Consider the following 15,840-nt stretch of genomic DNA (forward strand, 5'->3'; position numbering starts at 1 on the left):
CTAACAATGTTTTATCGCAATATGGAATGAACGAACACGAATGTTTGGTGCAACGTAACAAAGAAGCCACTCTTCAATCGCTCTTTAATTCTCTGACGCAATTATTCTAATAGGCACGTGTAGCTATTTTCTCGCCATTTATATTGTCTTATTTCGAATGAACGAGCGGAAAACTCGCGCTCGCGGAAAAATACAAGAAATTGCGGATGCGGAGCGCGCAAAAAGATACGCTGACATCTGCCAGAATCAGCCTAGGGCGACCCATTTATTTTCACGGGATTACCCGAATTTCAGATTCTCTTATCGCTCTAGCAACGTGCGCTTATGCGTTTCCAAGTCGGCTAATTAGCGCTCGGTGCTTGTTCTGCCGCGAGCGTCGACGCGCCGCGTCGAGCCGAGTCTAGCCGCGTTTCTTGTGAAAATTTCACCGGCTGCTTACCTTGTAATTTCCCACTTTCCTGATGGTACAGGAGAGGGCGACCTCTTTGCCAATAGCGGCGGTCACGTTGCCGATCGGCTCGGAGAAGCTCGGCACATCTGCGAACCAAAAGAAGCTTCGCGTTATGCTCCTAATTAACTTTAGACATTCTAAGATCCTTGTACAAGCTACGCGCGATACCTTATAAAATTTTAACTGATAGACTTTTTAAATGAAGTTCTAAAAGAGAGAAATAATGGCTCTTGCACACTGGAACGCGGCGAGCGTTTCCGCGTCCAGTGTGCAGAAGCCATTAGAGTGAGAATGAGAGAGAGAGAGGGGGAGGGGGATATCGTTGTCATTTATATTTAGAGACAGGTTGTCTGAATAGAAGTTTAATTGCATGAAGCTTTCTGAAACTCGCGATTGTAGTTTTAACAATGTTTTTTCACAGATATACAGAGAAGTTTTCAATAAAATGTGCAAAGACAAACGTCGTATTTATCGACTTCTTAATATTCATTATCGATTATCTTAATAATATAAAATATTAAAATTATGATCAAACTGTAGAATCGAGTGAATGGCAAGCATTACAAGTTACATAAATTATTACGAATTATAGTATTGTTTGTTCGCTGAATGTTTAATTACATTGATCATACAATTACATAGAACAGATGAAGTAATGAATTAACTACCATAGTTTACTATTAATTGTCTTTACAGATCAATTAATATTACTTCCAAAACAATTCTCTTTAGAGTGAATTATAATTCAGATGGTTACACCGCGTGTAAATTTAAAAATAATTTATAACCAGGAAACAATAGAAGATTTAAAATAACGATTATGGACAATTCCCTCAAATAAAGTAATTAAAATCATATAAAGCATTTAATCCTAGCTGTACACATTGGGGTCCCAGTAATCTCAATGAAATTTGCTAAATCGAGATTTTTTCGTATTTCTGAACTTTTCCTTTTCTTTGAACCTTTATATCTTGAAGCTCCTTAAGTCTATCGAATTATATACATCATGGACTTATTGCTTAATCAATCTCCATCGATTGAAAAAAAAATTAATTAAAATATGCCGATTTTTATGGAAATTATTATGGTAACAAATATGGATAAGGTCCCAAGCATATTCAAGTGTGTAATCAGGGTAAAAAGAAGTGTGTGTAGCTAGAGTTAATATTATTCAACATTGCTATAACATTAAGAGAAAATATTAAGATAATTCTAAACAACTTTAAATTGTTTCCAAATAATAAGATATATATATATATATATATATATATAGCATGTAAATATCCAGGTAATTCGAGAGTTTCGCGTTACGAATTGTAAATTGCAATTATCGTGCTTACTGTGCACACGCGAAATTTGAACGCGTTTTACAATTACATCCCTGCTTACGATGATTAAAATAAATATTTCGCGATGCACATTATTGGCGTTTCAATGATACGTCATATGCAAACGATACATCGTGTCGCAGTGAGATTATGAAACTAATAGCGTTTGTTCAACTTTCCATTTCCATACGTAAAATAATGTTATAAATATTCGGCCCCGTCGATAAATCGTTATTTTATATGAGGCTTAGCGTGCGCGTTGCTTTGACAAATATTTTATGCCACTCGAGGCAGACACAGTGCTTTCGATGTTCATGATTCGTTGCCTCTCGTTAAAACGCACGTGACGGTGCAATAGCGGCGATTAACGGCTTGTTGATGCATATATTATAATACCATATTCTCGAACGGTGAAGTATAGTTTTAATTTCCTGTCAAGCCCCAAATTGTAGTTCGTTGACGTACATGGTGATGCACCGAGTTGTTCCTATGCATAAGAATCGTGGGGCGCGTTGCAAGACTGATATAAATGAGGAATATAATAATGAATATTCATCAAAATCCCAACTATGGAGAGGCGTTGATGAATTCTTCATCACAATAGCGTTAATCTAAAATATATTGTGAATACCTCGTTCGTGGTTTTCGTGAACATACCACAGTTTACAATAAGCTTAAATACGCACTTGCGCGCTTGTATGTATTCAATGCAAATTCCTCATACAAAATGGTTTGAATAACTATAGCTCAAAACGCATATTGTAATCTGAAATCTGAACATTAAGATAACAGGAAGAATTACATATATTTATTAAGTACATTAGAATTACTATGCCGAAAGTTTGCATATGCATTACGTTATAAAAGCATCCTTTAATTTCCAATTATGTCATTAAGATCTGAGAACTTCAACTGTCACATCTGGTGGGTAATCATATAATTGTTAGTGAACTTGTCCCCTTTTCACTTTTGGCTGCTTGAATTCTCACGCGATCTCGTGGAATTTCATTGCTTAACGTTGAAAGGTCTTACGTGATCTCAGCAAATTCACGTGAAGATTTTCGCTTATCATCTTTCTACTTCTCGAGGAAAATTACGTAATTGATCTCCCGAGTTGTCCAATTTTCCTACAATAAAAGAGTCTAGATTCATTTTTCTTGATTCATCTGCTTGCTCTCGAGAACAATGCACCAGCTTTATTTTACGAAAGCACCGGCGATTCTTTCTATCAGGCCGGCACCGGTAAAATCAAGTCGCGAATATGGCGTCTGAGAAAAGGAAAAAGCATAGATCGAAGTGGAAAGTATTACGAAACGCTACACACTTTTATAAGCAAGAAATCGTCTCTTTTGCCCCGCAAGCTGTGTGGAAGTGTAGAACGAAAAAAAAAAAAGGATGAGAAGTTTAAGCGAACAGTATTCAGCTGTATCGTAGGCACGGCACGTGGTGCAATATTGAAACATGCGCGAAGTCAAAGTTTGCAAATACCACCTCATCGCCGAGTCATGTTCCTGGATGGTGCATCGAGCGTGCAGCACATCCGCCGATCTTTCCATCGCGGTTGTATCGAACGGAAGAAGTGTTTGCGACTGCAAACTATATCAGCCAATCTGGAAACGTGCGATACTCGGAAATATGTCGAAACTATACTTGGACCTTTCCGGCCAGTGCCTTTTCGTACGTGGTGCGGTGAACGAATGGTGGTGAACGAAGGACACTGCAGGTGTTGGACGTGGTTGAAAATGTGTTGATGTGTTGGCTTGCGGAGGTCCGTTGATCTCGAGAGGAAAAGCAGAGCGTCGGTAGTATTATGATAAGATATTCACTGACAGAAACAGGAGAGGAAAGGAATTTTCAGCTTCCACCGCTACCGTCCCCCGCGTATCTAGAATGTAATATAAGGAGACGTGGGGGAAAATAGCGACGTTACTCGCTTCGAGTGGCCTCGTCTGTGGGGATGAGACGGGAAGATAGGGAGAAAGAAAGAGAGAAAGGGAGAGAACTAGAGAGATTTTGCTTCTCTTGAGAGGGATGATACCGCGAGCGGTAGGCGTGTGTATGGGTGTAACGTGATGGCGTGAGGGCTGCGCATGCACACTCGTACCGGTCTTATTTTATGGCGAAATTATTCTGGGAGAAAAATAATTCAATCTCCGCGCGGTGCAAGTTACGGTACTTGGCATCCGCGCTCTCGCGTATTCGAGTACCGCTTGTTTCTGTGGACTCGGAATGCCGATCGAAGAACGTATCGGCTTTCACTTTCCGTTCTTGACATCGGCATCCCGCAGCGATAATCACGTGAAAAATAAAAGTCCCTGATCGGGAAAATTGATCTTCCCATCGTTGTTTTGCTGCGTTTTAATTTACAAGACGAGAACGGTAGACGAGCATGCGACAAATTATTTACGTGGGCACTTTCAGTTTTTTCGCACGTCTTTGTGAGAAGAGGGATATGTGTATTTTTACAGTGGAATTTTTAAATATCGCTTGAGATGATGGCGCAATCAAAATACGAATTTCTACACTGATAGAAATGATTGGCTGCTGCAGCAAGTTATAAAATATGACATAATTGGCTGCAGCAGCTAATTTTTGATTCCGTTAGCCTATTCGCAATGTTAATATACGATCTCGATAGGTTAACGCAATCAAAACATTAAAAATACTATACCATATTCAGCCAATTTTTTCTTTCAGTGTATAGACTCGAAGGAAGAAACTTTTTCAAATATTCAATTGTACGTAGTAAAGAATTACTGTAAAAATATATTAACCTATCGGTGTATTACATTTTGTAGAAAAATGTTTACATTCGATTCGTCAATTCAAGGTACAAGTTTTTTTTTTTAGATGTGAGCGAAGGGAATAACTGTAATGGGCGAATATTCCCGAAACTATTTGAAATATCAAAAAATCGTTTTGAATTTTCAAGCAAAAGTTTGATGGAACATGGGCGCGTATGCGATGGAAACATGGAAAACCTATATAGCAATCGAATAACTAAACGTCAAAAATCAGGTGTCAGATTTCGTAGTTGCGCTCGAACAACTTGAAACTGTTATCGTTTCCATTAAAAACTAGCATTCGTTAAAATAACTTAAAAATTTGTCAAATCTAAAGCACGTTAATTTGACAATAAATTGCCAGTAATTACTATTGCAACCAAAATTTTTAAAAAGATGCCGAATTAAATGTAATAATAATTATATGTATCTATATTATATATTTAAATATATATTTAGATATAGGACAGTTTTTTTATACATCTTCTAATGTTTTAAACATTATTTTATTTGTTTTATATTTTGTTTTTGATGTATGATATTTCGCATGTAAATTTTTGAGAAATACAAATGTATAAATATTAAATCAAAATTATGGACGGAGAATAATGTGAGATAACGTAATTATAATGCACATACTAAATGAAAATTATCTCTGGTTTATAAATTACAAAATAAAACATCTAATTTCACAATATTTTATTTCCATATTGTAGGTTTTCTCATGATCATTAGCGCATTGATTTTATGTGAGGCAATATTTAAAACATTTCTATAATTTTACATTTTGCTTTTTGCGATCACAATCATTTGTAAGATGTCGCGAATAAAAGTTGCGACGGCCAGTAGTAAAGGTAAAGCACGAGACCGACGCGACGTTGTTATGTCCTTCCATGTCGTAAAATACGTAACTACGTTAGCGGCTTTAAGCAATCGAGATTCGAACGCGATAGAATGGCTGCACCGTTTCTGTAACAGTTTCTCTGCAGGAAGCCTCCGAGGTGAGAAACTTGATATCAAAATAAATTGCCGTACCATACCGTGACGTTGTAAAGAATCTGAGAGAATTCGGGCATGTACGATGATGTTAAACCAAACAATATTGTACTCGTGATACATGTGAACATTATACGTATCCCAATCGAGCGATAAATCCATCAAATCGAAACGTTTTTTTCTTAAAAAAAAGCACATAAATAACAGCGGAAGTTATGTAATAAATCTATACGATTGTTACAAAAATTTCTACGAAATTATTCAGCTTCGATAAGATCGGCGTTTTCGGAATAATAGAAAGGAAGTTGGCTGGAAAAGTGAGGAAGGTACGGAACACAATTTAAAAGTGGAGAGGTCAATGCAATTCATGAAACTTCATGAATACGATTTTTAACATTATAGAAATGAAAGAAGTTACCACAAACGATAATTGTACTTTCCCACTCTGCATAATTATACGATTTCATTCAACGTTATTTCTTCGTTATTCATTAGGCAAGACGAATCTATCGATTTAATAAATTAAGAGCATATATCAATATCGTGGCTGGAGTATATCGAGGGTCAATAGTCTCGTTACCCGTGAATTACGTGATGAATTACACGAAACCGAACTCTCGTTAGGCAAACGATCGAATCGACTGGCCATGTATATAGTTAAAAAATAACTGAAGAAGAAGACCAATATCCATTCTGTATATACACGTGCGAGTAATAACTTTACCAAGTTATCGTATTCACATCGATCGAAAATACTGGGGCACTGCCATACAAACGGAATTTTCAAAACGGGAATAAAATGTAGAGAAACTGAACGAGATTGGTGATTCAGGCCGATTGGCAATATTCGCAAATAAAGGGACCGATTCGTTCGCGTGCAACGATCGATTTCCGCGATCAACAATAACGCCGCGATTTAACTCAGTTTTCTGCGCGTTGAAACATAAATCTTGGGCGCCTTCCATGGAATTTTTGAGTCCGGGCGAAATACCAGAAAGCGAACGCGTGCACGAAGGGAAATGGGGCCTCCAAGATCGAAATCGACGTGCAGCTGCCAGAGACGACGACGACGACGACGACGACGACGACGACGACGACGACGACGACGGAGGAGGAGGAAGAGGAGCGCGTGTCGACGTCCGACAGAACGAAATATCGCTCGACGTATTTCAGAGATCTTACAAACACTATCCACAATACGATACGTACCGACACGTAGAGCTGATACTGACGATGCGCCGAGAGATCGCAGGTCGAAAGAGGAAGGGAATGTTTCCACGTGTCGATGCAGTTACACGATGTTACCGTGCCGCGCGAATGGATTATCGTGAATACGGAATCACGAGACTGTATCTCTATGGGGTCGTCACGCACGAGAGAAACGGAAGTGCTCCACGGTACACGCTGCAGATCGCGCATTCGACAAATGACCCTTTTATTTCGATCGCGTGTCTTGCTGATACGTAAAATGCATCGCAATGCACTGAAATCGCTATCCAAACACTCGGGATAGACTTAGATAGTCTAAGGTTCGATTGCACCAATGTTACTTTGACTTTAAGCGAAACTTAAAATTCTCTCTCTCTCTCTCTCTCTCTCTCTCTCTCTCTCTCTGTCCCATTTTAAAGCGAAAAAAGGATAGAAACAGAGAGAGTTTTAAGCCTCAAATCAAAGTAACGTTGGTGCAATCGGGCCTTAGGATTTTATGCTGTAATTTTTAACATCATCATTGACATGGAACGATTATCGTTAGTAAACGACTATTCCTTTTCCAGAAATGATAATTGTTATTCACATTAACGACAAAATAATAACATAATTAAATAATATTATATTTGATCAAAGTGGATCTTAGCGGAAATATTTCTGAATATTTAAGCACTAAGATCCGCTTTGACTGAATATAAGATTCTTATTTTACGATTTCTTTTATTTTAGATTCTTATTTTAGATAATTAGATTTATTTTCATCTAATTTGTATCATAATTGTTTAATAATGAAATTGTATAATAATAACTTTTTAGTATGTCTCTAGCTATTATTGAATTTATTACACTTTTGTCGATATTTTGTTGCTGGACTAAAAATGAGAATCGTTCTTTACTGACGACAATTATTCTATAATAACATTAAAGATTATAGAAGATCTTAAGAATTTGTAGAAAGATTTATGGTTGCTAGTTTTTAACACGTTCTCTTACTTCAAAAATGACACAACTAAAAAAATGTAATTTTTCAGTTATCGTCATACATAATTAGATAAAAATTATTCTATCAATCATTAAAAATAAACTAAACACGCAAAACAATATTTTGAGACGTGTCGTTTTTGTCAATAAAAATGAGGATGTTCTATAGAAAATATTTAGAGTTGAAACAATTTTTATGCTCGAAGTTTGAAGAAAAAAATTGTTTTATTTTGAATTTAGTTGATCAAAGTAAATATGAACTGTTGGTGTAGTTTCAAGTTAGATTACTTTTAAAGTAAGAAAACGAACTCTTGTGTATAAAAGTAAAATGTATAATACGTAAAAGTTTAATCTGTTTTAAAACAAATACGAAATATTTCCATCAAATTAATATATGTGCAAATATTTTGAACATTTCATTTGTATGTAAATATGTATCGATCATGATCACGTGCTGTTAATGTATTAAATAAGGAGTTAAGAAGATTTAGATTTAGATAATCACAAGTCCGCAACAGTATCATGGAAACTTAGAGCCTCTTAACATCGTCTTAACACGTCAACACGTCGATAAGAAATATTATTAGTAGTCACGATAGACTGAGAAATTGACAACGCGTAACGAAGGTGAAAGCATAACGTGTTGATTTCATCCGTTTACTACGTTATAACGAAAAATTCACGCTGAGATTATTGATAGGAGTAGAGTAAAAATGATACGTACATACCATACATACACATACATATAAAAACACACACACACATCCTGTGAAATTGGTTTAACTCTTTGAAGCACGGTGATATAAAAGCATACCAAAATTTTAAAAAATTGATTACCTCTTTAGTAAGTTGATGAAATTTTTAACTGCATAGTAATGAGTTTATTTAGATTATTTTTTATAAAACAGATTAACTACCTAGAAGATAAATGTTTTATATTCTTTTACAAAAAAGACGGTCTACACGTAATTATTATTGATATTGATATTTTTAGTTATTGATATTTTTATAGAAAAAAAAACTTTTCACTCGAGGAATTAATAGAATCAATTGCTTAACAAAATAATCGTGTTAGAATACCCGCATCAAAAAGCATCGATTTGTTTCCAGATATACGATAACAGCACAGTGCAAATCCTCGTTGCGAGGGATTTACTAATTTAGCGACAGCATGTCGGGGATGAACGGCGTAAATTTGAATCTTTATCTCAATAAAGTGGTTACATGCCGAGCGTCAGAGTCTGTTCCGCGTTCTATGCAAATTTTATCGTACTTGGCATGCTAACGCTTCGCTTAAATCGGCCCACAATCGCCAGTCCGGTATTAACTACTCGCTTCGTCTTCCGGTTCCTAAACGCTTGTTTTACACCGTTACTGACGGGTGAGACATGTATTGCGTTAAGTTAATAAGGACAGCCGCGGATAGCCGGGATGAATCGGGCCATTAATGCCTCGAAGAAGAGCTCCAGGAAAGTGAGATTTTCCTTAAACGAGAGTTTAACAAAGTTCCCGGTTATTACGACAGAATAGCCAACTTCCGTGATAAGGTGGAGGATAGGAGGACGAGGCACGGCCAACTTCTCGCTCGCCGGAAGGGTAAATATTTCTCTTTTCCTTTTTTGGTGCGCAAGGCTCAGCAAATTTTTATCTCGAGCGAAAGCATTAATTTGCGAAAAAAGAACGACGACACCGGAAGTTCGGCTGCCACGCTGGCGGACGACGGCCTTCGCTCCTTCGCCTCCGTGTTCGCCGCGTCGCTTTCTCGAAGAGACTGCTTAACTTTCATCGCGAAACTTCGGTATCATCCTGCATTTATTAAATCCTCTAGCGTATTTGGCGAATATTCCTCGGTATCACTATGTCAATGCCATAGTATCGTTCCGTTACTCGTCTTGGTAAAATATAAACAATCTTCCCGATAAATTTGCCTCAACGATCTTATTAATGTTTGCGCGATTACGCGATATTTGACGGTCGTAAAACTAAAACAGTATTCTCCGCAGTTACGTTCTTAATTAACGTCAAGTTTGACAGAAATGCAACGGAAACCTCTCGATCTTTGACGAGACGAGATTGAAGAAACTTTGCCAGAGGAACATTCATTTTTAAGCGAAGCGAGACAGTTCTCAGATACCCATCTTAAAATACATAATGAACTTGTGCTTTTGACAAAATATTTACGACCGCGTATATTTTAAAGTCTTGACAAATTACATAGCCGACGTCTCCGCTACACCTTACGTCATTCGCACAAGAAGGTGTCTCGTAATACTCTACAGTCAAACTAAAGCACGAAGTTCCGTAAGAGGCTAATGCGATGCAATATATTCGTGCGTGTATCTGTGTTAGATTAATTAGCGTACCTCATGTAAGATTTCTACCCCACGTATAGTAATTACACCACGAATATGATTCGCGTTACCCGCCCTCTTGTAACTCAAATGAGCAACTCTATAGGTTGTTTCACTCCTTTTACGCTACTTCTTAAATAATATCAAATTATTACGTCACAACTGTTATATTGTATTGCTTTATATTATATTAATAGTACAGCCAATGAAATACGAAGTTCATATTACGTAATAATAATTGACGTAACGACTAATTACCACGCAAAATTTCCGCACGGGGCATAATAATGCAACATGCGCCGTACAATGTTGCAATTGACGTACAAAGGGTAATTATATAAAGCTTACGATTAATAAATGCTGCGCATCGACTTTGCAGAAGGAAGCACCATCTGCTTGCACAACGTTTAAAGTCTCATTCAACCGCGTTGTCGACCGGTTGTAACGCGTTTACGACTGCTTATTAAATCCATTGTGACGCTCGAGTCGTTGTCGAAACGTTATGTTTATGCACGAGTATCGTTGTCTCGAGAGATGTATAATCGTCTTAAAATATTTCCCCGACTATGCACAACTAAAAAAAGCTTCAGCCTTTATTTAGAGTAAAAATATTTTTGATATCATATGACGCGCAAATCCAATTTCCAGATTTCCACGGCTTTATTATCAATAAATTTTATAAAAAACAAGAATAATTCAAGAATAAAAAAATACAAGCAATATAACATTAGCGTATACAATTTTGAAAAAAACAATTAGAAATTTAAAACCTTATGCATTTTGAAAAAAAATTGTATGAAATATAATATGAAAAATTGTTTATATAAAAAGTGAAAATATATCGCACGCGCATGGGAAAAAAATTGTAGAATTTTATAATTATTATATTTCATTGTATATTTTCTATATTTTCTTAAATAAACTTCGTAATACAAGATTTTACTGCATTCTTTCGTAGAATATTCTGAAATACTAAGTTTTTTTTTTTTTTTAATATTTTACTAAATATCTTTAAAGCTTTTGTGCACGTCTTGTTTCAAGTTTTCTTAAAAGTCCTATTCACGCGAGCTCTATACTTATCTCGAACTTCTCTCAATGTAAATATGATCCTGGCAAAGTCGCTTTTTAAACTTTTCTTGAACTCGTCGTAAAGACCGATAAATGTTTAACTCGTCTTTGTAATCCGATAGAGTCATTTACTAGGAAGGACGACAACGAGAAATGCTGGGCACGCACATATTTTGTTACGACACGAAATCTTTTAAATTACACTTGCAATTTGACAGTTGGAAAATTTTTATTAAAGTTAAGCGGTTTTGCGATACACGATACGCGTACATTTTTACATTACCTCTTCACACACACTTTCCGCACGCTTCGGCGTTTTTGCAAGAGAGGATTTGTTTGATGTCACCATAGCTGGCAACCGTTAATACTGAAAGAGTAGATAGTTAAATAATGCTTTTTTACGAGAGCCGACTCGTTGTCGAGGATATATAACAGCTTATATATAGTGCATGTCAAAGCGAAATAGCGGCTACGGTGTGTAGAACGGGTTGAGGCTTAGCATACGAATATCCGATTCTCTGTTTGTGGGTTGCTACGGACGGTCTGATTTACATAGTTATTATGATATTATACGGCTGCAAAAGGATTTTTATCATCAGCGCTGTCAACGCCACGAAGGAGGAAAGGAGGTACACACCATGACATACGCTTCCTTTTCTTTTTTATCGCATTCACAGTACGTTCTCGCGACAGATTAGATGATATAAATCTGTCAAACACCATCTTTCAACTTTCTGTATGTCTTTGTGTATGTTTTTTTGAAAGTTGTCATTTTATTTATGACGGACTTTATTTGTAAAAATAAATATAAAATATTTTTTTTTTAATCTCCGTCACGTCATATAAATCTCTGTTTACACGTTAAGTATGTTTTACTTCTATTGAAATCTATTTGAAATCTATTTGACTTTGATTTAACTTTAGATTTGCTATTTCATATCGTCATTAGTATTTAATTCTGTAATATTTTTTCTAGTTTTCCTCTTTTTCTAAATTGTATTTTTTCAATTTTTTTCATGTATTAGATTATTTTTTTTAGTGATAGTCTATATAAATGAAAATATTTTAAACAAAAATTGACAACGAGATGAAATTTGATGTTTACAACAGATGTTTACAACCTCTTTCACTAAAAATTTTTTATCATTATTTTGAATTCTATTTTAATGTAAAAATGCGAAATTTTCATAATTTTTTATAACCAAACCGATGACATAAGCGGATTATTGAACTACCATCACTCTAAAAGTTGAAGATTTTATAAGTTTCTTCAACTTTATTAGTCAGTTATAATCTCGGTCGCTTATTTTTCTATGCGTAAAATACGGTTAATTATTGATATTAATTATATAATTTATAAATTTATATTATATGATTTTTATAATATTTACAAATGCTGATCTTCTTCCATTAATTATAAAAAATTTAGTTAATTTTATTTTGCTTATCGCATTTCTCAAGTTATGACGAATATTGAAATAAGTGGAAATTTTTCAATCTAAAAAATAAGTTACATGAAATTATTAAAATTTTGAAAAAAGCATCATAATCAATGAATAACAGAAAAATAACAGAATATTTATTTAAATTGAATGAATTAAATTAAATCATAATAATAGTTTTGCAACATCGAGCGAAGAAACACAGCGAGAAAATTTCTTCCTCGTACCTTGTTCCAAATTTTATATATTTTATAACCAAAATGTAGTCACTTTATATTCTAAAGACGATAATCGTAAACAAACGCAAACGTGATGTGGGCAATTTTCCAAGTGATTTTGGTATACACGTGTAACAGGCGAGAGAAATCCGTATTTCTCACAACCAGTGGCGGATGTCGGCAATCGATCAACGGCAAAGAGAACTCGACTTGAGAACCTAATAAACGCCTGCCCGGCTCTTCCTCGCCTCGACGAAGGCTAAGCGGCGCGATACCAAAGCGGATTATTGAAACGCCACTCGAAGTCGAGGGGGAAAAGTCCGACGGTCTTATCCAGATTCGCGGGATTTTAAATTCTCACGGCTCGAATCCCTACCGAAACTTTTCTCTATTGCTCCGCACTACTTCGAAACCGTAAATATATATATATCGTTCGCATTCGTTTACTATTCCACCGTCCTTTCTGCAAGCGCAAGCTGTTACACCGTTCGATCTCCAAATACCACCGTTACCATCCCCGTTGCAGGGATAACCACCTTCTGGTGGTGATGGTGGTGTCGGTGACTCGCTGTCCTCAAACCGATGCATTTGGCGCTGCCGCCGTTGACTACGCCGTGATAATTTCATTTCCGCGAAGCGACGCGAATTCGAAGTTTAATTAATCGAATTCACGCTCTTGCTATCCTCGTCCATCCGAAATTCTCTCCCTTCTTCCCTCCCTCTCTTTCTCTCTCTCTCTCTCTCTCTCTCTCTCTCTCTCTCTCTTTCTATTTCTACCTGTTCTACTCTCTCCTTGTTCTTTCCCTATTGGCGTCTCTCGTTCGCCACGATTCCTATCTTCAGTCCAACTCTCTCGAAGAGACAAGCTTCGATCCCGGAAATTAGTAAGATCGCATATGCGGAACACGGAGGTTTCCCGCCTGTTAGAGGAACACTGTGTGTATACGTATACGTCTGTACCTTAACATTACATGCATACTGATACACACTGATACGACCGTATGCAAGTCGATGACGCATACACTCGTGTTACACAATGCATGTCGCGTTGCCCTCGCTCGGTCGATCGGTTAATACGGCACGGAAATGTGTACCGTTTCTGAGACGGCGGTGAAAAGTTTACCGGAGTCAACGAGAAATTTACAAGCGTTCAACGCACTCGATCGAACGCCTTGAACGGCCGCTTCGATGGCTTTTCTTTCTCGTTTCTCGCGAAAACGCGATCGACATTGAGCGATGCCGAGATGACGTAACCGAATCCATTATGGAAAGGCGAAAGCACCTGATAAAAAAATTAATATAAACACCCTGCTACGCAGAGTAAAGCTATTGGAACTCTTTTATGCACATACATTCCTTTTTTTTAACCTTATATATATATATATAAAATAATATTCCACTCACAGTGGTAATCGAAATTCTGTTTAAGTAAATTCCACTCTTACTTGAAATTAACTGAAAATCAAGGGCATGCTATACATACGTATTAGTAGTTAGGAGTTTAGGTTGTAAACTGCCTGAGATTAACTGCATGGCGGTATTGTATTACGCAGGCGTTGCACATTATGTGTTAGCATCGTTAGAACATATTTCGCGTAAGTCGCTTTAATTCACTCGCATGAAATACAAAAATTATTAGCACGTTCCAGCGTTTGCCGCGTTTGCGGCGCAACAAAGGATCCATTACACGGAGCGTAAATGTGAATTTGGAATGGTATCCCTACGAAAGATGCGATTCGACTTGTTGCAATAAACGCGAACACGGACGGCTACACCATTTGCCTGTCGACGTGCAGAAAATTAGATATTTCGGCATTAATAGAAGCGATATTTTTGCGCCTAGGAAGGCAGTTGTGTACGGCGCGCACCGGCAAAGTGCGCGCGGGAATTTCGCAACAGAAGAGATACAGAGCTGTAAAAATGCGACCGCATCTGCCAACATTTTTTATCGTCCGGCTATAAGCGCGAGGTAGCGCGCGGAATTGTATTTATAACTTTGAGTCTCTCGGACAACGACGAGGTGCATATACATCCGTGTGTGTGTGTGTGTGTGTGTGTGTGTGTGTGTGTGTGTGGGTGTGTGTGTGTGTGTGTGTGGGTGCGCGGTGCATATACATCCGAGTTTGGTACCCGCGTACGCAAATAACGTGTATGCGTATATTACGCACTCGCAATTCACCTCACGCTCCTTCGTTCCTTTAATACTAGCCCGCGCACGTATGCCTGCACTGTAGCGCGTCCTTAATGTGTAAGAAGATTACTACTAGTACGTGAGCGCGAGCGAGAAACTATGCTTCAAACTATTCCTCATTCGGGCGTATAGGTATAGCACATATTAATATTAAGCACATACCGTGCAAACACGTGCGCGGAGCTGATCGTATAACCGGAGTGTGATACAGTGTCTCGAGAGTTATACGCACTTTCTCTCTAGTGGGACGGACTTGCAGGAGTCAAACTATACGAGGAGCGATTGTTTTCAGTGTCATCGATAATTTCGAGATTATCCGGCGGGCGAAAGTTCTATGTAACATCAAAGTTTAAGTGCGTAAATCAATCTCGTTCCTTTTTCCATAATTTAAATCCTTTCAGACGCCGTTAGCGTCGTAAATCTTGAGCGTTTGTTTAATCATAAATGATACGATAAGGGCTTCCATATTTTGCGCTGCAACAGCTTTCTAATTAGCGCGCTAATTAGCGTTACATCTAAGCATGCCCCGACGGCGAAATAAAACGCTGCGAAAAGTTCCGTTTATAAATCAGACTGCTCGAGCAAAAAATTTCTTTCCGTTAAATCGCACTTATTAAGCTTTACTACACTCTTCAATCAGTAACGAAAAGAAATTTTGCCAAGTCCGCGTCTCGAAAAGAGAGTTAGAGGTTCAATTATTACGGATGATATTAAATGATTAAAAGGCCATAATTAAAAAGCGAGGTTTAGAGAGACTTAGGGGACGAATTTCTTCGCTTGTGATTTCGAATTTTACGACAATTAAATACTTACGAGAAGATA

General features: G+C 37.2%; 2 protein-coding genes across 2 annotated transcripts in view; one reads left to right on the forward strand and one right to left on the reverse strand.

The window, feature by feature from the left end:
- Window positions 1-15,840, reverse strand: part of LOC105145410 (lachesin) — a 58,716-nt gene that overhangs the window by 26,732 nt on the left and 16,144 nt on the right. Inside the window, exon 3 of the mRNA XM_011054913.2 lies at window positions 440-537. Within this exon, the coding sequence (XP_011053215.1) occupies window positions 440-537 (98 nt within the window). The remainder of the gene's footprint in view (window positions 1-439; window positions 538-15,840) is intronic.
- pygo (pygopus family PHD finger) overlaps window positions 1-15,840 on the forward strand; it is a 91,555-nt gene that overhangs the window by 4,311 nt on the left and 71,404 nt on the right. The gene's annotated exons all lie outside the window — the stretch shown is intronic.

Source organism: Acromyrmex echinatior, chromosome 6 (assembly GCF_024713525.1).
Source record: "Acromyrmex echinatior isolate Ae372 chromosome 6, ASM2471352v2, whole genome shotgun sequence".
Taxonomy (NCBI): domain Eukaryota; kingdom Metazoa; phylum Arthropoda; class Insecta; order Hymenoptera; family Formicidae; genus Acromyrmex; species Acromyrmex echinatior.